This window comes from Cygnus olor, chromosome 1 (genome assembly GCF_009769625.2).
Source record: "Cygnus olor isolate bCygOlo1 chromosome 1, bCygOlo1.pri.v2, whole genome shotgun sequence".
In the NCBI taxonomy this organism is placed as follows: domain Eukaryota; kingdom Metazoa; phylum Chordata; class Aves; order Anseriformes; family Anatidae; genus Cygnus; species Cygnus olor.
Genome location: NC_049169.1, coordinates 181,357,915 through 181,382,088, shown reverse-complemented (window position 1 = coordinate 181,382,088; position 24,174 = coordinate 181,357,915). Strand labels below are relative to the sequence as shown.

General features: G+C 43.3%; 1 protein-coding gene across 2 annotated transcripts in view; it reads right to left on the bottom strand.

The window, feature by feature from the left end:
• Positions 1 to 554: 554 nt before the first annotated feature.
• WDFY2 (WD repeat and FYVE domain containing 2) overlaps positions 555 to 24,174 on the bottom strand; it is a 59,841-nt gene continuing 36,221 nt past the window's right edge. For both annotated transcript variants that reach the window (XM_040542815.1, XM_040542823.1), the window contains exons 3-12: positions 22,283 to 22,356; positions 16,164 to 16,218; positions 13,600 to 13,750; positions 11,653 to 11,765; positions 10,585 to 10,711; positions 7,748 to 7,853; positions 4,415 to 4,516; positions 2,768 to 2,898; positions 2,361 to 2,469; positions 555 to 1,670 (exon numbers count right to left, since the gene is read on the bottom strand). In XM_040542815.1, the coding sequence (XP_040398749.1) occupies positions 1,641 to 1,670; positions 2,361 to 2,469; positions 2,768 to 2,898; positions 4,415 to 4,516; positions 7,748 to 7,853; positions 10,585 to 10,711; positions 11,653 to 11,765; positions 13,600 to 13,750; positions 16,164 to 16,218; positions 22,283 to 22,356 (998 nt within the window). In that variant the 3' untranslated portion in view covers positions 555 to 1,640. The remainder of the gene's footprint in view (positions 1,671 to 2,360; positions 2,470 to 2,767; positions 2,899 to 4,414; positions 4,517 to 7,747; positions 7,854 to 10,584; positions 10,712 to 11,652; positions 11,766 to 13,599; positions 13,751 to 16,163; positions 16,219 to 22,282; positions 22,357 to 24,174) is intronic.

Below are 24,174 nucleotides of genomic sequence, written 5' to 3'. Positions count from 1 at the left end.
AGGTTGTATAAATAGAGAATTGCCCCTGAAAATATGTATCTGTCATACCACGCACATGTGAAAGTCCATGCACTCTTTACTGAGGCAGCTCATCAGTCTGACATTAATGCCATGGATTGTGTTTACCTTTTTGTTTCCTTGAAAGTGAATTACTGCCAGGCAAGCAAAGGAGAAGGTTTGTTTTCTTTTGCGAAAGCATAAAGATCTTCTCTATGTAGCAACGTGCATTGTAGTCCCAGACACCATGACCTCCCATTTAGCAGGGAAAAGTAAAGTACAAAATGGGGCAAGATTGAGCACCACTGATCTGCTGTGTCACGGCAGGTAGGGACCAACAACCCTGCTTAAAGAGGAGACACAGGAAACTCCCAGCCTGCTGTTCCGTGCCAGTTTCTTCCAAGAGCATTGACAATAGTGTGTTAAACACTGAAATGGATGTAGAGGAACTCAAATATGACTCCTCAGATAACATCCCTCTGGAACAAAAAAGCTGTGGGTTTTTGTTCTTTTTTATTCATCTTCACAATTTCCTTTTAAAAAGGTAAGTTAGTAATCCAGGTTTTTAAATACTTTTTATTTTTTAAAAGAAACTGTCAAATATGACAACAGGACAATGGGTGTCATTCAGCAATATCAGTTTCTGATCTAGAGAGGAAATTAATAAAAACCATCAGCATTTTAAAAAATAAATATGACTAACCGTATGGAAAATGGGAAAAACAAATTCATGTTCAACAACACAGACAGATATAAATGCTGAAATGTTGCTGCGCAAGGTAGAGGTAGAGGTAAAACAGACTTTTCAGACCCAGACCAGCTTTAGATCCGCTCCCCATGCCCCCATGCACACCCTCCCAAAAGCTGCTCACAGTTGTCAATAATTTCATTAGAATCAGCCTGCAGCCTCATCAAAGCAGGTCTGTGTGCTCCTTGCAATGCTCTGAGCTGGAAAACTATTTCAGCTTTTGTAGAAATTAGTTGCTATGCAACCTGGCCCCCTGGTTTTGCAACTTGTGCAGCAAGGAGAGCGGCTGGAAGCTGTACTTCAGCTCCTGCAAAACAATCCAGCGCTCTCTGGCTGATGTCTGCGAGGACAAGTGGATGGCAGAGCCCTTTTTAGGAACTGCAAGTCCATCAAACGCAAAGAACGTGCAGCACCGTGCCTGGAGTTCCTCCACGGAAGAGAGCATCGTCAGCAGGAACATCCCAAATAGAGAGGTGCTCGCTGTGGGGAGAGCTGATTGCCTTTATGCAGTCTGTCGATACCGAAAACGTACATGGTAAGACACAAACCCAGAACCCTCTGTACAAAGCAGCAAGTATCCTGACACAAGGAAATACAAAAACTAAAAATTGCACCGCACACGGATTTTCCGAACAAACTCAAGACAACTGAAGTCAGATCGTACAAACCATTAGTTAAAAAAATACCTTCTTGGATATTTTGAGAATAAGTGGAAAAAGTCTTCGTGCAAATGTTCAGCCTTGATCAAGCAGAGGACATAAAATTGTTGTAAACACATTAGTTCCTTTCTCATCTGCCGTATGCGCCCAGTGTTATCTATCTTCTGCAGTGTGATTAGGGTTAGGAAATCTGTTTCTTCTGTAAATATCACCCTTCAAGTTCCACTGGTGCATCATCAAGACACTACTGGTGTCATATCCCACAACTGTTGATATAACAACATACAATAACATAGTGAATAGTGGCAAATACAATAAAATACAGTATGTAATGTCATATCTAAGGAATTTGCACTTTTTTATTTTTGCTTACGGGAGGCTACTTGGCCAGAGCTGGATGCACCAGGTCCAATGGTCCAACAAAGTTTAATTTCATTTTCTAACACTCATGTCACTTTACACTTTATTCTAATAAGCTGAGTTCATAGCTGGCTTTAAGAGAAACTAACAAAAACCCACACTGTATTGCTAACTTGAATGATAAGCAGTCATACTACGATTATGAGGTTGTTTGTTTGTTTGTTTGTTTTGTTTTTGTTCTTAATTGCTAGAGCTTTGCTATAAACTTATCATTTTAACTATTTCTCCATATGGAGATTTGATGTCTGTGGGGCCTTTCTTTACCTGGCCACACAAACTAATTAGCCACATCAAAAAGCAGTCTGTCTTCCTTGAAGAGAAGTCACTGTGAGCACTGACTTTGCTGTAGTGTCGTCCCTGTCCCTTCAGGCAGTAACTTCATAGACCAGGACCTCTTTGCTCTTTACCGGGCAGAATTGCATCAATTAGTGAGAGAGAGCTCTGGGTGGAAGAAGGCAGGTAGGACGCACATGAATCCACATGGGAGAGAAAGGGGAAATGAAATAGAGGAGCTAGAGCAATCTCCTCACTCCTACCTTAATAACCTTGTCTGTCCCCGAGGTCAAGAGCCATCCTCTGGTGGCATCAAAGTGTACGTGAACTATGTTGTGCTTGCTGTCATGGAAAGTAGCTGTGGGCGCCCGCCTGAAGAAAGAGGTACCAAATCAGCAAAAACTGTGTCTGCAGGATTTTTCAAATAAGCATTTGAGTGCTTCTGTAAGCCACCGACTCAGCAACCTCTCTGTAAACTGCAATTTGAGACCTTTCCAGCATGACAAGAGCAGGGGTGTACGTCCCTCTGTCCCCTCCCCAGACTGTGAGGGACTTCAGGGGCTTCCCTTGCCCCTCCTTCAGGGACCACCCCACCGGCTGCTCCCTCCCACAGCCCCACAGGCCCTCCCAGATGGGGAGTTTTGTCCTGCTCCAGGCTGTCCACACTTACTCTTCATCCGTGATGGACTCGTGGCAGCTATCGCAGACCCTCACTTCAAACTCGAAGCCCATCAGCGGGATGGAGGAGCGCTTGGAGCTGCACTTGCCGCAGACGGCCTTCCCGCACTTGCGGCAGTGGTGCTGTAGGAGACAACAGGCAAAAAGACTTCTTCAGCCACAAGCCCAGAGACAGAGCACTGCTCGTGCCCCGCCGGCTCTGCCATCTCACTTCAGCAGGACACAGCTGGGGCTGCAGCAAACATAAAAAGCTACTTTTCCAGGGAAGATGAAAGAACACAGGCAAGGGCTTCAGAATAAATAGGTCAAAACCAACCAACCAAAAAAACTTTTTTTCCTCTACCTGGGGCAAGCAGCAGCTGATCATCAGCTTGGACACCGGGAACTGGCAGATAAAGCACTGCACAGGCCAGGGGGGCCCTGTTTCTCTCCCCCTTGCTCCATGGTGACACCACGCACCGCCCAGGGAATCACTGCTTCCTCCCCAGTAGGTGCTTGGCATCTGTGGGTCACAATTTCTTCACCGAGTGACCAGTATTACAGGATTTTTTAACAGGGTGGAAGGTGAAAGAAGTTGTCCAAGCTGTCCTCTTTTTCTTAGGAGAGAGAGAGATGGGAAGACAGGACAAGGAGCATGTCCATCCTGCCCTAGGTATGCCCATCTTTTGAGTCTCGCTTTGGGGCTGTAGGGGACTACACCACCACTGAGCAACGCATGCCACGTTAAAGGATGTCCAGGTCAAAGCAGGACAGGGCTACGGTGCTGCAGCGTCATTCTAGAGCCTCATCCCAGCCTCTCCCCTAACACGTATCACCTAATCATCCCAGTCAACCCCTTGGCCTCTTTCAGCCCCAGAAGCCCTGGTGTTTCTGCGTTTTGTTACCACCTGCCTTGGGTTTTCTCACACATGGGCTGTGTAGGACTGCAGGGCTGCCTTGCCTGCCATAAGAGGGTCAGGCTCTGTAGTGATAAGCATTGCAAAAAGAAAGAGGAAAAGGCAGCTCAGCTGTGGCTCAGACGTGTTTTGAGACTTTCTAAACTTTTCGAGACTTTTCAAGCTCCACAAGAGCATCTCTTCCAGCTTTTTTACGCCCCGCTCCTCCTAAAAATTTGGGATCCACGGCCCCCTCCTGCTGGGCAGGGAAATGCAGCAGCGTGTTCCAAGCAGACCAGTAAGCCATTTCCAACACAGCCTGAGCAGTTACAGATGTTTACCCAAGCCCATTGAAAACAGCTTTGCTTCCAGCACAATCTCCAAAAATCATCTGCAAATTTCTTTCTACAACAGACTCAACTGACAATAAGCAAAATCCCACATGGCTAAAGCTACAGACAGCCCCCAAACAATTTATTCAGCCCAGGCTCTATTATGTGCATTTGCTATTGGAACTGGCTGCAAAAAGAAAAAAAGGAGAAAAAGCTTCTGCTTCTGACAGGCCAGGTTTTTGGCTCTCAGTGTGTTCCTCCCAACCAGAAATCCAAGCCTGATCACTGAGGGCAGCTCACTACTGAGCACTCAGCAGAAGAACAAAGTGCAAGTTCTCAAGCTGTTAGGGGCTAAAAAAAATACCAAAATACATAATGAGAGAGAAGAAGCCTAACTGCATCACATTAACGCACCAAAGGACCCATACAAACCTGCCTGAGGCCTATTTTCTTACTGTCCCACATTTGCTTGAAGTTCCAGAAGAAAGGCTGGTCACATTTTTGACAGGAGTCGCTGTCCAGCCACTCAGGGGTCTGCAACACAAACAGAAGGAATGAGCAACAAACTTCCATAAGAGCCCAGAGACCGGGCAAGAAAGACATGTTGGGATGCAGTAATGTTGTCAACTGAACTGGATTAAAAACCATTTTCACAAGAAGCCATTTTACCTATTCATGGGGGCGTCTATTTGGGCTCAGCTCTGAGCCTTGAAGGATGCAGGAGGAACACTTCTCACCCACCACGTGAAGCAGAGTTTGATTATAAGACCCTAAAAATAACCCAGGAAGAAACAAACGTCCCCCCACCTCTTCAGTTTTGGAATTAGGCTTTTAAAAATGAATGTCCTGTCTGGACAGCATTTACCATCTGCTGATGCCTCTGGTAGGAACTGGAGGCAATGAGTACTTCCAATAGCCAAGCTACTTAACTGGAGGGAAGGGGGAGGTATCTGAAATTTGGCTTCCCCCTCCACCTCTCCCTCTCTTTCTTTCCTTTTCTTTCTTTTAATGCTGTAAGAGGCATTCCTGCTGTCAGAGGTATCTGTGCTGCAAATCACACAAGGCAGGCAAAATGAGGGTCTCCTGAACAAGCCTAAAACCCAAAACAGCTTTTTTCCCTGCTTTCACACAAAGATGATGAAGGGAAAGCCTTCCATTTCCTAATGCAATGCATAGATTGGCACTCACGCTGTGGCTAAAGAGGGTAAAAAGATTTAAAGAAAAAGAAAGAAAATGTCAAAGGCCTTTCTCTTTCCTGCAGCCAGGCTTTGCTGTGAAGAGCAGCAAGGAACAGACTCCCCATAGGGAAGCAAGACTTGTCAGATCCTGGAAGATGTCAGGAAATGCCTGAAACGGCAGAGGGGGGCTCATGGAGGGAGCAAACGACCTCCTCCCCTACACTTGGATCCCCTAACACGTGTCGTGCATTAAGCTGATGGTGGACATGCAACCCTTCTCCCCATGGTGTTTAGTATTAATATTCCTAAATTGTTATTATAGGAATATTCCTAAATATTAGTATTTAGTACTAATATTCCTAAATACTATGAAAGTATTTCCGTATTCCTAAATACTATGACAGCCAGGCAAAGATAAGGTAAGGCTGATGGAGACCCTCAACTCCCACAATAGGTTTGACCTCCAGCAATGAAGCAACTTGCCTGCTTCAGCTTCTTCTGTCAGTTGCTTTGAAGGCTGTTCACTCTGCAAGGGCAAATCTGTCTTTTCTACCCACAACAGCATTTTAGATTAATGCCTACAGATCTGCATGAATAAAGTTTTCATCTCTTCAGCATCTGAACATTAAACATGAAAAAGATGTTTTGCTCATGACAAGGAATTGCTTTGTAATCAGAGACACACTGCTAGCATTTTTCAGATGTTCTCTTCTCACCGCTTTTTAAAAATAGAGATTAAAATAAGGAATCGAGGGATAAAATGGCTTAATTCACTCTAATGCAATCTCAGAGATGTGGGAAAACCTGGTATCAAAGTGAATGCTGAGCAAACGTCAAGTGAAAAAAAAAAATCAGGGGAAAAATACCAAAGCCAAAATCCAAAAGAAAAAACAAAGTGCTGTAGGACCCCCCAAACAAGAACTGGTGCTAAGATCTCAAAGGTTTACGTTTTGGAGGCGTTTTAGCACAATGGACACCCTATTGCGCTACCGGGTAACAAGAAGAAGTCCAAATAGCTATAGTCAGGGAAAGCAGCACACCCATTAGCACCTGCTGCTAAGCCCTCATTTAGCTAATTATATTTCTCCTCCACTTTTTAACCAGTCTTCTCACATCACTTCTGTCTGTTTTGCAACAAACCAATCTTAACCCCTTCCTGCAGCCTTTCAAAGGCGGCGGATGAGTAAGGTTTTTATTTCTGGATGAAGTAAGGTTTTCATTTCTGGATGTTCAGGCTGCAGCAAAAAGGAAACATCTGGTGGGAGGGAGGAACCTGCTTTGCTTTCGTTTCACTTTTGGAGCTGATGACATAATTGGCCATTAGATTAGCAATTGAAGAGAGCCAACTGGAATGCTAATTCACGTAAAAAAAAGGGAGCAGGAGTAGCTCGGTTCCTGCCTAGGCCTATTTCAGTCGGTTTTAAAATCCAATTTTCCACTTATCGTTCCTCCTTGCTCAAGGGAGACACGCACAGCCCGGGGAGACCAAAACCCTCGTGGAGAAGCAGCAAAGCTGATTACAGACGGTGCTGCTACAAGCACAGGCTGCTCTGGGAGAAACTCACCGCCCTTATCCCTCCTCGCTTTTCTCTAATTACAGCGGTCTTCCCCACGTGCTAAAAGGATGAGGTGAAGGAATGCACCCAGAAGTGTGTTTTCAGCTGAATCCCTTGCAGCCACGGCCCCACGCTGGCTGGGAGTAACCTCTCCTTACCCCAACCTGCCTACCGCGGGCATTCGGAGTATTCGTGGTGCCTGTGCCCACACACAGCCTTGCCCACCTGTGGGAATAGGGCACAGCACTAAGCACGGCTGCTGCCTCCATGCAGGAAAGAGCAGAGGCTTGCCGTGACTCATTTTGCCAGAATGTGCCACATTCACCACTAGGGCTGAAGCCTGACTCGCTCGCTCACCCCGCTGAGTCAGGTCTTCGAAGCTGCCGAGCGGAGGCAGCTCCCACAGCACAGAAGACCCAGGGTACATTTCTGCACCTGTCTGCATTTGCTGGGCACACAGCATGAAAGGAATTGGGAGTGCGTGGGTGAAATCTTACTGTCTGGATCACCAAAGTCATCATTTATCCAGTTATATGTGCTTATACCAGAAGGGAGCAAGACCTGGTAGCAGGCGAGACTGAAGCCATAACTAAACGCCTTTTTAGCAAGAATAAGGGGAAAAGAAAAAAAAATACGTGGGTTGCAGGTTTTCAGAGATGACAAAGAGCTTTCTTATTCTGTTTCCTTAAAAAAAAAAAAATCAATCTATCCATTTACCTCTGAAATATTTCTCATGATGTCCCGAAAAACAAAGCAGAACATCTCATGATACCCTCCTCAGAGGATGTCTTTCAGAGCAGTAAAGGACGGAAACCATTTAGCAGCTTACTTAATACACATTTTCTGCCGGATAATTTCCCCTGCACCATATTATCAAAGGCATGGCATAATTGCTGTATAATAACTGGAGCATATCCAACAACATTTTTAATGCCTGGAAAGATCTTGTTCGAATGGAAAGCTGCACACCTTAGAAAGACCCCTTCTTCCCAAGGCTGTTTCAGACAGAATCAGCAAGAACAGGTCCCTACCTCCTGTCTCTCAACATCCATGTTCCATACAACGATTCCCCCATCGGCACCACACGAGATGAGCTGCCGAGTGTGGTGAGCATAGGAGAGAGACTGAACTCGGTCGCTGGAAAAGAAACAAGACAGTTACTAATCAACAATTTAAGGCTAGCACAAAAGTAAGCACAAAACGTGCAATAAAGCAATATAAATCACTCGTTTGCCTGTATGTTGTGTGGTTTTTGTTTCCCTGTTTTTAATTTTCTTGGTATTCTTTGGATGCAAATTGGAGTCTTTGCTGTCCAGGTGGGACCAGAGCCAGAACATTGCTCACCTGGGCAGCATCCACAAAAGCAAGGACCTGTCCTGATAACTGGTTTCACTGCTCCTGAGACTGGGAGCTGAGCTGGGAAGCCAGAACAGGGCTGCAACTGCAGGGTCTCTCCCGCTCACATCTGAGTGCCCTGGTAAGGCGGCTTCTCTTCAGAAGGTTAGTAGATGTCTCCCACAGCATCCTCATAAGCAAGCTCAGGAAGTGTGGGACAGATGAATGGACAGTGAGGTGGGCTGAGAACTGGCTGGATGGCAGAGCTCAGAGCGTTGTGCTCAGTGGTGCAGTCTAGTTGAAGGTCTCTACATAGTGGTTGCCCCAGGGGGCAGTACTGGGGCCAGTCTTCTTCAACTTCTTCATCAATGGCCTGGACGATGGAACCAAGCGCACCCTCAGCAAGTTTGCTGATGACACAGATCTGGGAGGAGTGGCCGATACCCCAGAGGGCTGTGCTGCCATTCAGAGGGACCTCAACAGGCTGGAGAGGAACCTCATGAAGTTCAACAAAGGCAAGAGCAGGGTCCTGCCCCTAGGGAGGAATAACCCCAATCACCAGTACCGGCTGGGGGGTGACCTGCTGGAGAGGACCTGGGAGTCCTGGTGGACAGCAGGCTGACCATGAGCCAGCAATGTGCCCTCGTGGCCAAGAAGACCAACGGTGTCCTGGGCTGCATTCGGAAGTGTTGCCAGCAGGTCAAGGGAGGTGATCCTCTTCCTCTGCTCAGCCCTGGTGAGGCCACACCTGGAGTGTTGTGTCCAGTTCTGGGCTCCCCAGTGCAAGAGGGACATGAAGCTACTGGAGCGAGTTCAGAGGAGGGCTGCTTAGGTGATGAGGGGACTGGAACACCTGTCTTATGGGGACAGGCTGAGAGAGCTGGGCCTGTTTAGCCTGGAAAAGAGAAGGCTGAGAGAGGATCTTATCAATGTCTATAAATACCTGAAGGGTGTCAAGAGGATGGGGCCAGACTGTCTGCAGTGGTGCCAGAGATGGAACAAGAGGCAAGGGGCACAAACTGAAACACAGCAAGTTCCAGCTGAATGGGAGAGAACACTTCTTTACTGTGAGGGTGAGAGAGCACTGGAACAGGTTGCCCAGAGAGGTTGTGGAGTCTTCTTCTCTGGAGATATTCAAACCCTGCCTGGATGTCATCCTGTGCGTGTGCTCTACATGACCATGCTTGGCAGGGGGGTTGGACCAGATGATCCCCAGAGGTCCTTTCCAGCCTCAACCACTCTGTGATTTTGTGTTTTGATAACACTCTGCAACATCTAGAAACAAAACACTGAAGAACTGCTGAAGATTTTCTTTTAGCACTAACAAGCACGGAGAGTTTAAAACATAATATAGGAATTGCTAAACTGTTTCTAAGCCTTCCCAAGCTAAGGTGGATGATTTAGGTGCTTTTGCTTCTTCTTTGAAGAAAAAGCAGCATTTAAGAAACAATACAGTTTAAACCCACAAAGAATTTTTTGATTCTTTCTTCCTTCAGTCTACCTTCACAGTGCTGACCTGCACTTAAGTGAAATGTTTCCTGATCCCCATTGTCATTAGGACCAGGTCTCTATACTGCATGGAGCCTGCCAACAGCCATGCTACCCATTAAGATCCAGAGGCTAACTTCGTATCAGAAGAACTTGTTTCCACAGCAATAAATATAGCAGAAGGGCATTAGCAAGTGCCAGCGTTAGGGTTCAAGAGTGATCTGGGAATTCCCACAAGAACTCCGCAGTGCTCTGAAATCCCAGTGGCCCAACCAAACCACTCAGCAGAGCACAGCATCACCCAAGGGAAATGTATGAATATGTAAGAAGCTGTAAATACTGCCAGACCAAAACCACCATGGGATTTTGCCTCTCCATACCTAAGCCTGGCATGCCAGTCCCACATGTATGCCAGCATTTAAAAGGCTCAGAAGTCATTGCAACAACAGCCATTCTACTTCTAGCCTAATGAACGCCCAGCACAGGCTTACTCTTCTTCAAAGACATCTACAGTACAATGCAAGTGTGAGGTCTGTACGTGCAGAGATGAAGCCTCTTTGCATTACAGAGATGTTGAAAGCCCATATGGGTAAAGCATATTACTTGTAATTCAGGCTGGAGGTAAAGTGAGATGGAAAACACCTGGTTAGCATGGAGTAAAACATAACTAATTGTCCAAGCCTGATGCTCCCTCTAGGGGAACGAAAGAACCTGACAACTAAAAAGCAAGAATTTCCCTGCAGCTGTTTTCATTTGAGGACCCTTCCTTTCCAGCAGAGGTGTACTCTCACATAACACATTCAGGACTGCAGATAATTGCGCTTTCTTTCACTACCCTTTGCAGACTTTTAAAGCAGCCTGTGGGCCCCAAACTGAAAAACTCACTTTAAACAATTTACTCTGGTTGTATATGGACCACAGGGAGTCACACATACAAGCTTGAGGCATGTGAAAACTGTAACCTCTGGGCTGTTTCTGTTTCCAGATGTGGCTTCTGCCTTCAGCTTTTCTCTCATAAAAACAGGAGGAAGGGCTTTGAACGTACTTATGTCCTTGCAGCTCGATGGCTGTTCCTTTTCTTCCTCCAATATCCCACATTATAATGGAATGATCAGAACTGCCTGAGAATAAAACTCTCTGTATTGGGTCCCAACAGAGAGCAGTGACACCGCCTGAAATAAGAGATGCACAGAACAGTCACTTTATTACAGAAGAATGTAACTAAATATATAGGTACACATTTAAAGATATCACCAAATATACAGATACATATTTAAATATATCACCAAAACCAAAGAGAGAGTGATTAAAAGTGGTCTCTTTAGCAAGGGCCATGCAGCCACTGTATTGGCCATCTGATAAGCAGCCGCCTGGAAATGTTACTGAAGCCCTAACCCTGCTCTTCTGCAGCCAGAGGGCTCAGCTGCTGCTTGCTTGTGTGGATGAACCCACTGAGCAGCAGAGCGCAGCAGAAGGAAAGCCACCATATGATGGTCACAGTGTAACTGCACAGCTTTTCATCTCCACCACTCCCAGGTGACAGATTTTACAGTAAAACAGAAGGAAGTGGGAAATCTACAGAAATCTTCACAGTATCTTAGTATGAGGATTGAACTGCCTTGTGCTCGAGTTATTAGCATTCAGTCATAGAGGAGGGATACGAAGGGAAGGTGCTGAGGAACGATCGTTTCTTCTGTTAGACAGCAAGTCCACATCCAAGGGCTGCTGTTTTTAAAGCATGATGGAGCACAAGCCCCAGTAGCAAAACCACCACTCAGCTCCTCCAATAAGCACATCTTGGGTGTGCATATCCCACCTGGGCAATAATGTCTACCAATATGGGTCTTTCCCCAGGAAGCATCTTTTCCACCCCCAGAGTTACTGCAACTTTTGTCCTCACTCTACTTTAATTAGCAGTAACTGATAGGGGTATTTTCTGCACTTTTCAGAAGTCTAATCCCTCTCTTCAGCAATAAAGAAGAACAAACTTCCCTGAGCTATAGGGACAGTTTGAGCTCCCTTCCATGCTATTTACTGTTTCACAGGAGAGTTACATCGCCATGATGCTGAGCACAGATGAAGAACCAAATAGGGTCTCCTCCTCAAGCCTTACCTGTGTGTCCCTTAAATGTTGTAACAAGGCTGCAGGACTCTTGCTCTAATTTGAGTATGGTTACTTGCCCAGAATGATCACCAACAAACACGTGCCGAGTTTCCACATCAAATCTGATGGACAAATGCTGAGGAATATACATTGTTTGCACACAATTTTTGTTTTATGCACTGCTTTTCATGACTTGTTAATGCTTTTAACATGAGTATACTGCAACCTCATGAATAGTGCTCCAGTTTCAAGGAGCTATTCAGGGTGTACTTTTAGATATCAAACTCATAGCTGTTCATATTAATAAAGCAGTCTGAGTAAACCAAATAGCACGAAAAAAGAGACTTCCTGAAGATATAATAATATAATAAAAACACAAATTATGAAATGCCTTGGAAGTAGCCCTTTGCCACAAACAGAGGAGTCTCATCTTCCCAGGCTCTCTAGCTTAGGTGCTAGAGTCTCATGGTGTTTATTATTCCTCTTTCCTTCCATAAAATTGTTTAAAATAACTGTTACTTGTTTCCTGCTTCTTTGTTATATTTAGGTACACAAATAAAACTCTCATCTTTTTTCCAGACCACTGGCCAGTGTCATAGAAGTCCTCCAGAAGATTATCTCCTTAAACGGTTTTTAATAGCAATTTGGTGGCAATGCTCATGTTGCAAGAGCCAGTCTATGTTTTATAACATATCTGGGGAAGTGTCAGTTACATCAGGTGTATCACACACCGTATTCTTAACTGAATAAAATCCAGACCCATTCAGCCACTTACTGGAGCCATCTATCTCAACAGATTCTGACCTCTTCATCTGATTTAATTCCACAGTTAGATTCCATATTGCATATTAAAGGATCAATTCCTTCACATTGATCAAATGCAGTCAGGACACTGGGGAAAACAACAACAAAAACAACAAAAACAACCAAACCCAAACATTCCTGGTTCTGCCAAGGTTTTTCAGTATTTGTCAATGGTTGTCATTTCCCTGGCCCTCCACCAGCATGACCCAACGACCCAAATTAAAGTGTCCTCCAAAATTTGCAATCACTTGAACCAGTCTGCTCTCTAGAGAGCTTTAGGAAATGCAGAACAAATTTCTATATCACACTTTCTAAAATATTTATTAATTAATTAAAAATGGAGTTCACACACTATGCCATTTAGATTAGTTTGCCCTTCATTCAACCAGAAGATATAAAGCAAGTGCAAGTATTTCCCTTGTTCAGGGTGTAATTTTGAGTCAGTCTCATTTCCCATGAACTAGCAAAACACACATCATCTCTAGCACATATGCTACGGGGCACTAAAAGGTCTGTTTATGCTAACCCCTGATTTCAGCCTAAGAGCTCATACTTTTCTACTTCCCTTTTCGTTTGCAATAAAGCTGAATTAATATTTCTTTTATTGTCAGGCAGCTGGGGCAGCTCTAGGTGAATAAGCCACTTGAGTGCCGTTTCTGGAGCCATTTATTCTTTAGTTGGCCCAAATTCCCAATGCACAGTGGGCTGTTCCAGAGTGAAGGACAAGTACTCATTATTTCATATTAAAGTCATTTAATTCTTACCATGCATAGACACACACACACTGACCTGATCGCCGACCTACTTTGCTACCATTAATTTTTAGAAAAAAAGAATACACTGCATGTTTGAACGAAGGCCCTGTCTTTATTTATTACAATAGCAGACCACAACAGGTTGCAGATTGCCCATTGTTTTGCTCAGAAATGCTAAGACCTAAATATGCCACCATGTATTAAGGAGACAAAGCAAGGAGAACAGTTAGTGTTGGGTTGTTGTTTTTTTTTTTAATCGGCTTTAGATAACGGTTTCTCTTACAAAACACTGAACGTACACAGGGCACAAAAGTTGGAGGACAATTAGGGAAATATAAAAAAGAAAGCTAACAAACAAAAAGGCTGTTTAAGTGCCAAAGAGCTCAGCAAAGGATACTGCAGGCCACAGGCCCCCGCGCTGGTGCGGTACCCTCCCAGGCGCTGGCCGCTCTCTGAACAGTGCCACGTGAAGTGCTTGTCTTGTCCGGTGCTCAGCACCCACTCCATCTCCAGGACGAACAGAATCATTATGACCCTGCTTTGATGAGCTGAAAATTAAGCAGACAGACATATAATTGCACCGCAAAGAACACGCAGGTAGAAGACCACTGGAAACAGCACCCCTTGCATGCAGCTCTGCCTTTCCCTGCCCATCTGCTCGCCCTTCCCTATAGAAGAAGCTCCTGTCCAATAACCCTGTTGACATGAGATACCATGAAAGCCTGTAAGACTCCTCCCCTGCACATTCAGTGTTTGCATGAGGAAGAGAAGAAGCAAAACTTAATTCCTTCCACGCCTACATTAGCCATCTATCTTTTAAGGTAGCCCAAGTCTCTCTTCCATTCTTGTACCATCACCGACAAAACAGCCATTGTGGAAAAGGCTCTATTTAATCCTGTCTTGAGCTGGTTTTATGACAGCAGATGCCCATGTGGCAGCATGCTGCTGCTCCTCCATACCCCAGCAGCATAAGGAGTTATGTGCAGGCACAACCCGACACCAGAGGGAAGCTTTAGCATTGCATGGGAATCAGCTAAAAAGAAAATGGGAAAAATAACAAATGAAAAAGGAAAAGATCACAGCTGGGCAAGATGAATAAACCAGCTGAATGAATAAATTGCTGCTGCTACCTAAATAAAGCCCTCAAAAGCTTTTCATTAAAGCAATGGAACCCAGGCTTGTACAGAGAGGGCTTTTTGTATGAATGACCAGTGGGTTTGGTTGTGAAGTGCTGATTGAGCTGACGTTTTAATAAAACAAGTGGCTTGAAAGATGTGCTGAATTATTCCCAGCTGTAAATGAACAGTGACTGCCGTGCTCCTCAATCCACAGGCCTACTGGTTTATTACTGTTCTGGGACCCAGCAACATGTGTTGCACAAAGAAGGCTGCTTACATTTGTTTGTGTAAAAGCTGACACTCTGGAAAGATTAAACGTCTTTGGAAGCATAAAAACCACCCCAAACTCTCCATTTGAAATGCAGAGAAGTTCCTCGGAACAATATGGAAAGATTGCTGTCTACCCTATAGGAATTTGGGTGCAGAAATTGAAGGAATTTGGCCCATGCAAGGCTTAAAGAAGTAAAATTTCAGATGGTTGGAAGTTGATAGCAGAGCAAGGAAAAAGTCTGAGCCCTAGGATTAGTAAAGACTCAGGAACATGAAGCAGCAAAAATAGAAAGCTGGTCCTTCATTCGCAGGTTTGACCACTGTTGGTGTGCAGAAAAGAAATGATTTGAATTGTACTTCTAAGAGAAAGCGGCAGCAAGCACCATGCAAGGAGCAGGCTGGAGAGAAGATGGAAAGGGGAAGAGCCATGCCTGGAGAGAATAGGCACGAGGTTCTGCACTGTATGTTAAGGAAAAAAGCCAACAAACACAGCCAGCACGTAGCCATGCACAGTGCAGGGCAAGAGGTTTTGCTGGGGGAAAGCTGCAGAAATGAAGAGCAGCACCAAGCAACAACAGAGAGGTAGAAGTTAGTAGTAATAAATAAAAGGGATGGACTGCCAGTTTCCAGTGTGAAGGGGATACACAGAAAAATTCACTTCAGCTCACCCTTCCTAGGGTGTGATTAGCCTGCAGGATTGAATCCAAGCATGCAAGTGGATAAGCTAATTGCAAAAGGAGTTGCAGAACTGATAATAGGACTCTGCATTGCAACAATTCGAACATGAAACCCAGCTGGGTCAAACTTTGGTGACTGTGGAGCAAACCATAAACTCAGATACTAAAGACTTGTACAGCAATACTGCAGCAATCTTATGATTTTCATACAGAGACTTTCATACAGAAGCATAATGCTCATCATATATCACCCAAGTCTAATAGCAAAGGAGATAAAAGATAAAGATAAAATTGTAGCATGTATTTGTTACTTTTATAAGAATACCTACCGCAAGTGCAGCATCCTTTAGAAGTTTAACAAGGATAAATAGCCAGGCTTCTTAAAGCATCACATTAATGAATATGAGAATGCAATCAGAGAAGTTATGAATTAATATTTCTTGGCCTTTTACTATGACAGGTATCCAATCTTGAGATTACTGAAGCAAACATTTATTGAAATATAACCAGACTGACCCCAAAAGCTACAGTCTTAAATGCTTCAGTCCTAAAAGATGGTTAGTCTTCTAAATTGCTTCATTAGATACACTATATTACTAAACATTAAAAATTAATGCTCCCTTTCCCTCTACACAGCCTGGATTTTGGACAGTTTGCTGTCTAGAATAATATTCCTAAAGAACATTTAAAATGAAACATGGAACATGAAATAGCTCTTTAAAAGTCTTGCAATCTCAGAACAAAGCATATTATTGATCCACTGGTAAAAACAGCATTTATATTAGTTTAAAAACAAAATCACAGTAAGAAGACTTCTTTCAATTCATAGACCTTAAGAGCACATTAATAAAAATTAATGACAATACAGACTAATTAATATGGATCTGAGTTCTTACCCTGGTAACTTTTCACTAGTGTCATCTTGTTGTAATCTTCTGATAAAATGAATTCCTGAAGGAAGAGAAAAACAAAAAAACAAAGAAACAGCGCTTAGCTATGTGAAGTGTTTGGGAATGTTTTCACTTGAATTTGTTACCAATGTAAGCTCTCCCTTTGTAACCATAGTACTATCTACACTTTTGCTAATATGGGATAACTCAATCTAAAAGAAACCCCACAAGTTATTTCACTTTTTAAAACTGCCTAAGAAAGCTTCATGAGTGCTTCTGAACAGAACGGTGGAGATATGAGGGGAACTAACGAAAAGAAGTTCTAAAAGCTGGCCAAAGTGGCTGGCACAGAGCAAACACCCCCTGGCTCAGGATTACTTGGGCAGACATCTGTATGTGCATCCAGCTATAAATGCATGTGTGTGCACATGTGCATGCACACCCCCACCTGTACACACAGGAAAATCAATTTAAGTATGTGTGAGTTCCCCCTGAAGTTGCTCATTCCAAACTACATACCAATAATCTGGGAGGGGGTTGCAGTTCAGATTTCTGTTCAGAAGTCTCTCAGTACTTCAGGCAAATAAACCCAGACCTTTTCCTCCTTGATTTTACCCCACTGTTGGTTAATATTTACTCTGGCATCTCAGAAGCAGACCTTCTTGCTTTGCTACTGCTCCACTGTGGCTAACTGTGCACGGGCAGGGAGGGTGGCTTAGCACAGACTTCAGCTGCCTGGGGACACATGCCTGGGGTGACCCATCCTGCTCCCCGGCTGCCAGGGAAGAGCACGCCTAACAGGAGATGGTCTGCCCTCCTGCTGCCTTGGTTTAACCACTGATCCTGCTTTCAGAGGAGGGAATGATGAGAACCAGCAGTAAAGAGTCTGCATGGCAGTCTCAGCTCCTGGAAAAATCCCATATGGTTACACTGAAGGAGCACCTGGGTGTTTCTGCCACTTGTTTTGGGGAGGGGAGTTGCTCAGAGCAGTGGAAACAGTGCCACAATACAACTCCTGCAACATCACTCTGAAGGAAAAACCCAGGTAAAAGGTAGGCTCTGCGGCACCACCACATGAATTAGCTTTCAAACCACTCTCAGGTATCTGTGTGCACACACCACGTATTCAGAGAAACACAAGAAAAAACAAGGAGCTTGAAAACACATCGTATTAATTATTTATAAACAATCTATACAGAAACTCCCTGGGCTAATCTCCCTAGGGGATAGAAGTAAAACCTAATTTGTTTAATCTAGAAAGAGAGTGAAAACAAGAGGAACATCATTAAACAGAAGATAAACTAAATTTTAAAGCACACAATTGTGAAATATTCATGTATAAGCACTGCCAAAAGCACTGTGCAGCAGACAGGTAGAGAGGACTGGGCTCCATGAGCCTACAGACTATTATTATAGCAAACCAAATGCTTCGTGCAGAAGAGTATGAGAAGACATTTTAACCACTGAAAAGCTGGTATTTACCCACATTTTCTAAACTGGAACAAAAACGGTCACTCTGTGTTTCCTGTGGGGTCGCCAGGTGATTAGCATGGCTTTCCAGCACCAGGATTATCCCTAACACATCATACCTAATGCTTGCCATCAATGTGGAGAGGCTACCATAGCCATCTTTTGAAAAGCTACAGAGCCCAGCTTCCAGGAAAACAACTGTGAGTGGGTTGAGGCATTTATGTATTTTACTGTTACTAGGTTTCTGCTTGTAAATTAGTTATAAATACGTCCTCTTGAATTGCGCTATTTCATCTTCCCCTCCTTTATTCTGATCTACCTCCCTTCAGCTTTCCTCCAGCAGACGAGGCCTACAATGGGGAGCATTATTTAAAGAGCAGCAACAAATCAATTAAGTCAGCTGGGTTTGTATAGCAGGGTCACCTTAACTCTACAAACTACAGAGCGTTAAAAATCTGCTGCACCTCCCTGCCTCCTTATGGGGGAAGTGGTTTTCATTAACCACCGCCTGCAGAATGCTAAGCCACCACATGAAATGCTTCGCTACAAAGCCCGATTGAAGCAACACGCTTTGCTACGAACATTAACTGTCTGCTGTCGTCGCCTGAAGAACAACAGCTTTAATTGCTGCAATGTGTGGTGGGAGATTATGTCTGCCTTCCCCACCGATGTGCCTGTACTGGTACTGCCCCCGGATTTCACTGTGGTGACGCACGGATGCTGGTGACCAGAGCGTCAGAGGAGAGGAACAATGTGGTTTGCATTCTCACTTTGTTTTGGCATTTTGCCTTTGACAAACTTGATGTGGCCAGTCTGTTCAGCTACCTGCAGTGGAAGACTGAAAAAGGTGTTTGAAACTCTCCATTGCAATGCAGTGAATCAAAACACAAGTGCAATTAGCAAGGTTTACCCGAGTATTGACTAGCTATGTCTGCTGTAATGCAAACCACGGTTCCATACTATTGATACACCACTCCTTACAAAGAGATGAACACAGTCCCAATAACATGAGTACTGGATATCACGTGTTCTTTTTTATGACCCCAAAGACTCCTTGCTTCTCCTTTTCTCCCCTGAAAGCACGTTACTTTGAGAGGCATCTCCTTGTTTTTGCATTTTCCAATCTTCCTCCGGTTCTTTTCCTTCTTGCTCCCCTGTACGCTGTCACATGTTCTTCACTGCCCTCATTCCCCTATCCCTCTCAAGGCCAAATGTTTTAGTTACGTCAACAGACAGGTATTTTAACACGGGGCACCTTGCTCCAGAAATTCATGCCCTGCTGCACATACATTGTTGTCCACACTACAAAAACACTGACTACATCTTTTTAACATTAATTATTCCTGTTAAGGTAAACAAAACCCATTCTCGGGCGTATGCCTTTCAGAGTGCTTGGCCACGGGGCTGACTGATATGACCCAAGGTCTAAAGAAGAGCCATGCCCTTCCAAAGCTGCAGGTGGATATCAAGTGATGTATCACAAAACAGCACTAGAGACCTCTGCACAGGCAACTGAATCCCTCTGAAAGTCAATAATGTTTATATATTAGCCGTGTGTTACCCATTCACAACTGAGTTTCCACCCCAGGGAATTTACAGCCTGTGCTCTGATAAATGATGCCATTTCGACAGCACAGTGTGGATCTCCTTAGAGGTTTGACTTCATCCTATTAACACAAGTGACTGACAGCGCTCTCACCACGTCTGCCAGAGAACAGCAAACTGGCTTCATAAATGGAGGAGAATGAAGACCCTTAAATCTGCTGCCAGAGCCCATGTCTACATCTGTTGAAAAGATAGCTCTAAAAAACGATTACAGGGTTTTCACTTTATAAAGTGCAAAAAGTGGAAGAGGATAGAAACTATTATGTAGTTTTCTTGAGGGGAAAAAATACAAAACTTCCCACTGTGGCAGAGGTGTATACCAGCAGGTAGAGCCTAGGTATTCAAGTGCTGTTTACAGCAAACCTGTGGACACCTGCAAGATCAAATGATGTGGACAATGAATCTATCTTAAGTGCCACCCCCAAGGAAGAATTCTGAGGGGGCTGTTCTGATGCCCTGTTTTCCTTGTGGCCCTTCTCAAAGTGTGTAATAGTTTCAGCTGGACATAAGCAGGGACAGAAAGATCATTTTCATTCAGCTCCGTCTATCTGAAACCTAAATGCCTCTGTTAAATCTTCCCAGAAATACGAAGGGAGATTTATGCCATTCTATGACAGTTTCAAGGGTAAATAACATGGGTATGTCTGAGGGCAGTTCACCTCCCTACCAGCAGCAGAGCCTAGTGATTGACTTTGTCTAGGAAGCTGACTTTTGGATGAAATTAGGCGAGGAGTTACATCGTGGCTATGGAAGTCTCCTGTTTATTCCAAGCGATAGACTTTTCCTCTGTTGCTTTTCATTGTGATTTCTTGAGAGACTTTGCACCCATTAAAGTATTTTTCCTCCCATTCAGAGCAAGGAATTTATGACCACTGTAGCATCTTTTGGCTTCCAAAAAGAGACAGTCCCAAAGACATAAAGTAACAGAGTGCCATTTCTCCTCAAAAAGGGATTGCAAGGTACATTACACATATATATATATACATATATATATATATATGAAGATCACAAGAGACTTTTTGTTTGTTGGTTGGTTTTGCTTTAGGTACCAGTGCTTTTCAAGTAAGATGCCCGACAAACTTTCACTCAAGAGAACAGTACATTGTGCTGCACAAATGTTTGTGCAGCCTTCATGCTGAGAAGTTAAAAGGTTGAAAACAATCTCTTCATCTTCGTAGGAGCAAAAATTGTCACCCTGCTTCACAAGGAAAAGCAGGGCATAAAAGCTCACTCCACGATGCCAATGCTGGAACATCTCTCTGACAATAACAGTGCTGCCCATCAATCTTGAAAGGCATCATCAACATTTCTGGAGCACCAGACTTATCCAAAAGCCATATAACTTTCAAAAGTTTCATGTAAAAGGCAGTTTCACTTTCTTATCCCTATTTACATCTGAAAGTAATATCAGGACTCCCTCTCACTGCAAAAAGATTCATTTGACAATATGTGAACTATGTTAGCTTATACAGACCTTACCAGGAGTCCTTTGTTCCTTGTTCTGCTTCCATCACCAGCTTCAGCACTTCTTATAGCATATTACAGTTGTGGCTTTTCTTATAAGCCTTAGGTTTGCTACAGAGGGAAACTTTTAATTGCTTGTGGAAATTTGTGGAGAATATTTTCTGCAAAAGCCTCCACCACACAACTGCCTAAAGCTAGGAGGGACTAAATGAAGCAACACAGACAAGCCCTTCCCCATCTTATGTACTTGTATCCAGAAGAGGGGAAAAGAAAAGTGCAGCATGACAACAAATACAATCTGTCTCAGATATGCCAGTATAAGTACCCTAAGTAACATGTTGGTTTACCATCTGCATATCTCATTCACATTCTTTAGTTTTAGAATGGAAAATACTTGACTCCATTCAGACTCTCTGACTCTTCAGAGCAAAATGCCCCAAAGACAAAGGACACATGTCTTCCATCGAACTGGAGTACTTAAATGCTTTCTTTACAGTCACATTCACATTCCTCAAAGGCCTGGTAAAAACAAATGTCTCCAGTAGGACTGGAAAATTAAAGCTATTTCAGAGAGTGGGAAGGAGGGAATTTCAGAAGTTCAGGGAATTCTCTGGCAGCTGTCCCGCCTCCTAGATACAAATGGAGAAATCTCCTACAGGCACCCAAAATCTCTGGTGCTGAGCCATTAATATTTTTATGGGTTAAAACCTTCACATCTTTGATACAGCTCACAGGCAACAGCTAAAAGGGTCACACATCTATTCCCAAATGCCATTTTGGCTTTAGTGCCGACAGCTGCCTTTATGTCAACCTGCAAACATTCATTCAGTTATAAAGCCCATAAGGCAGAGACAACAGTAGACCGAGTCTGAAATGAGGATAAAATGTTCTTAAACTGAAGGAGGAGTCTATTGCTGAGGCATAGGTGAGACCCTCTCTGACCCATGGCTCCCTTCTACAAGGTGACACAGCACTTCACCAACCATTCCACAAGAAAAATCCAATGATTAAGATCAACAGTTACTCTCTGTCCCATATCTAAAAGACAGACTCTTGTTTTAATATCCTGCTTCCTTTCCATGTACACAGATCTTTCTTAGATGCTAATGAACCAAATCTTTCAGCAACAGCACTGCCAACTCCTATGAAGGAAATGAGATGAAAACAAAATCTGAACCCTGAAATTTGGAAAAGCAGCTAAATATGGAGCAGAAAACCACCTTCTGCCTCTCAGAAGATGATTTTTCCTCTCTTAATTGCTGCTTTCAGAAAACTTTGGTATGACATGATTAACAAGGCACTCATTTAATAAAACAACAGCTGTTTTCTGTTGTGTGTTTTTTTTTAAGATATATGCAAATTAAGACAGTTTATTTAGTTGCCTAATAAATGTTGCAAACTTATTGCAAACTCCACTCAGTCTCTATGTGAGGGTTGGAACAAAATTTGCAATAATCTACCATTTTCCACACTACAGCTTCAGTTCCACTAGCAGTAAAAATTATCTTTCCCAAACACTAGCAAAAATATCCTCACCACAGCACACATGGGAAGCATTTCAACTAGAAATCTTTGTATGTACTTACTGAGATTGTACCATTGTCTAGACCTATGGACAGCCTTCTGGTTTCCGGGTTAAAAGACATGCATGAACATGGAGCTGAAAAAAATGAACATGATGATGAAGTTAACAAAACTGCGATTCTCATTTTCTTGAAGCTCTGGAAAGCCTAAAAGTAGCTAGCATGCTTCATGATGCTTCATCATTTTGCCCCCTTCCAATAGACAAGCATTTAAAAAAACCAGTGTTCGTGCAATTCAGTCAGTCCTATCCTATCAGGACATGGAATAACTATTATTTCTTGCTCCAGCTCTTTCATTTTTCCTTACTAAAGTTATCTGAAAACAGTCATGAGGTATGTCATACAAGAACAGTGCTGATGTCTTGATATAAGCAGTACCTGACATTTCTGTACGAACCTTAGAGTTACTTAGTTGCATAATTTAGGTAGGTAATTTGTTATTGTTGTTTTTGTTTTACTTTGCTAACAATAAAAGAAAGCACTGTAATATGTCAGAGGCTCCCATCCTATACCTGCGGTAAGAAAGTTGACTTGAATCAACGTTAACAGAAATCAGCCATCAGCCAATATCCGATATGGACTGTGAGTCCAGCTGCCCCCTACTCTAGTTTGACCACAAACAACACTATGAAAGTAGCACATACTATGGCCAAGACTCTATTGAAAACTAGCCATTGTTTCTTACATCAATACTACTCTAATAAACATCAGGATACACTCTTAAATTGCACGTAAGTCATCAGTCCCTCGAGGACCTGGAAAGGTATGTATCAAGGGTATAACAGACTTTTCTTGTAAAAACTCAAGAGCTATGCTTGGCTTAATTGAGAAACTGTGAAGCTGCTTTCAGAAGGCAGGGATTGTTTTTACTGCTCAGCACAGCAACATGCAGCTGGGGGTCCTGCTGTCCCAACAAAACCTTCAGAAATAATTTTTCAGCATCAGTTGCCACAGGTAACTAGGGGCAGGCATTCTTGCCCTTTCTGTAGTGATAAGAGTGTTTTCTAAACCGTATTCTTGTGATAAATATAGAGTACAGTCAGGTGTGCTTTTAGTTCTGCTCCCTGCACCCCTTGTTTTCTATTCTCCATTATGATTACTTGCAGTGTTTCAGTTACTAACAAGTTTGGAGTTCTTTCTTCCCAGTAACCTGTACTTGGTATATTCTCCATTTGAGCAATGTCTCACCTAGGATTAAACACTTCATAAGTCAGCTGTTCATCCTCATTAGTTCACCACAGAGCTATATCAAGAAGAGGACAGTCTATGTTGACTGTTTTAAAAAAAATAAAATCTATCTATCTATCTATCTATCTATCTTCTACTTTCATTATTGTTCCCCTTCTATCCCCCTTGTACATCTCCTAAAGGACAACTAACTGCAAGCAGAAAGCCTACCAGATTCACATCCAGACTGACTGAATTAAACCAAAGAAAAGGCTTCAATTCAAGGAACTTGCCAGGATGGAAACAGTATATTATGGCTACTAACAGTGATGAAATCGCTCCTTTCTATACCCCTTCCTCAGAAAAGGCAAATTCAAAGCTTCCCTTCAGATGGTGGTGCATTACTGTTATATAGTCAGACTTCTAGGGTTGTAGAGAATTAGAAAGCTGTAGAAAAAGCTGAGAGAGACAAAGCAATTCTGAGCAGAGTAGACATCAAATCCTTTTAAAAGGCACTTTATGCCAGAACAGGCATATTCTACATTCCAGCTTTAAAATGCCAGACAGTGTGCATACATTGAAAGAACTATTAGTAACTCTGAAGACGATAAACAGTTCACAAAGAAAAAGTCTCAGGTAAATTAAGCTATTTCAAGTATGCTTTTTTCCAAATAGCCTGAAACACTTCAGATACAAAAGGTGCAAGCAACTGTTTGAGATAGGCTGCT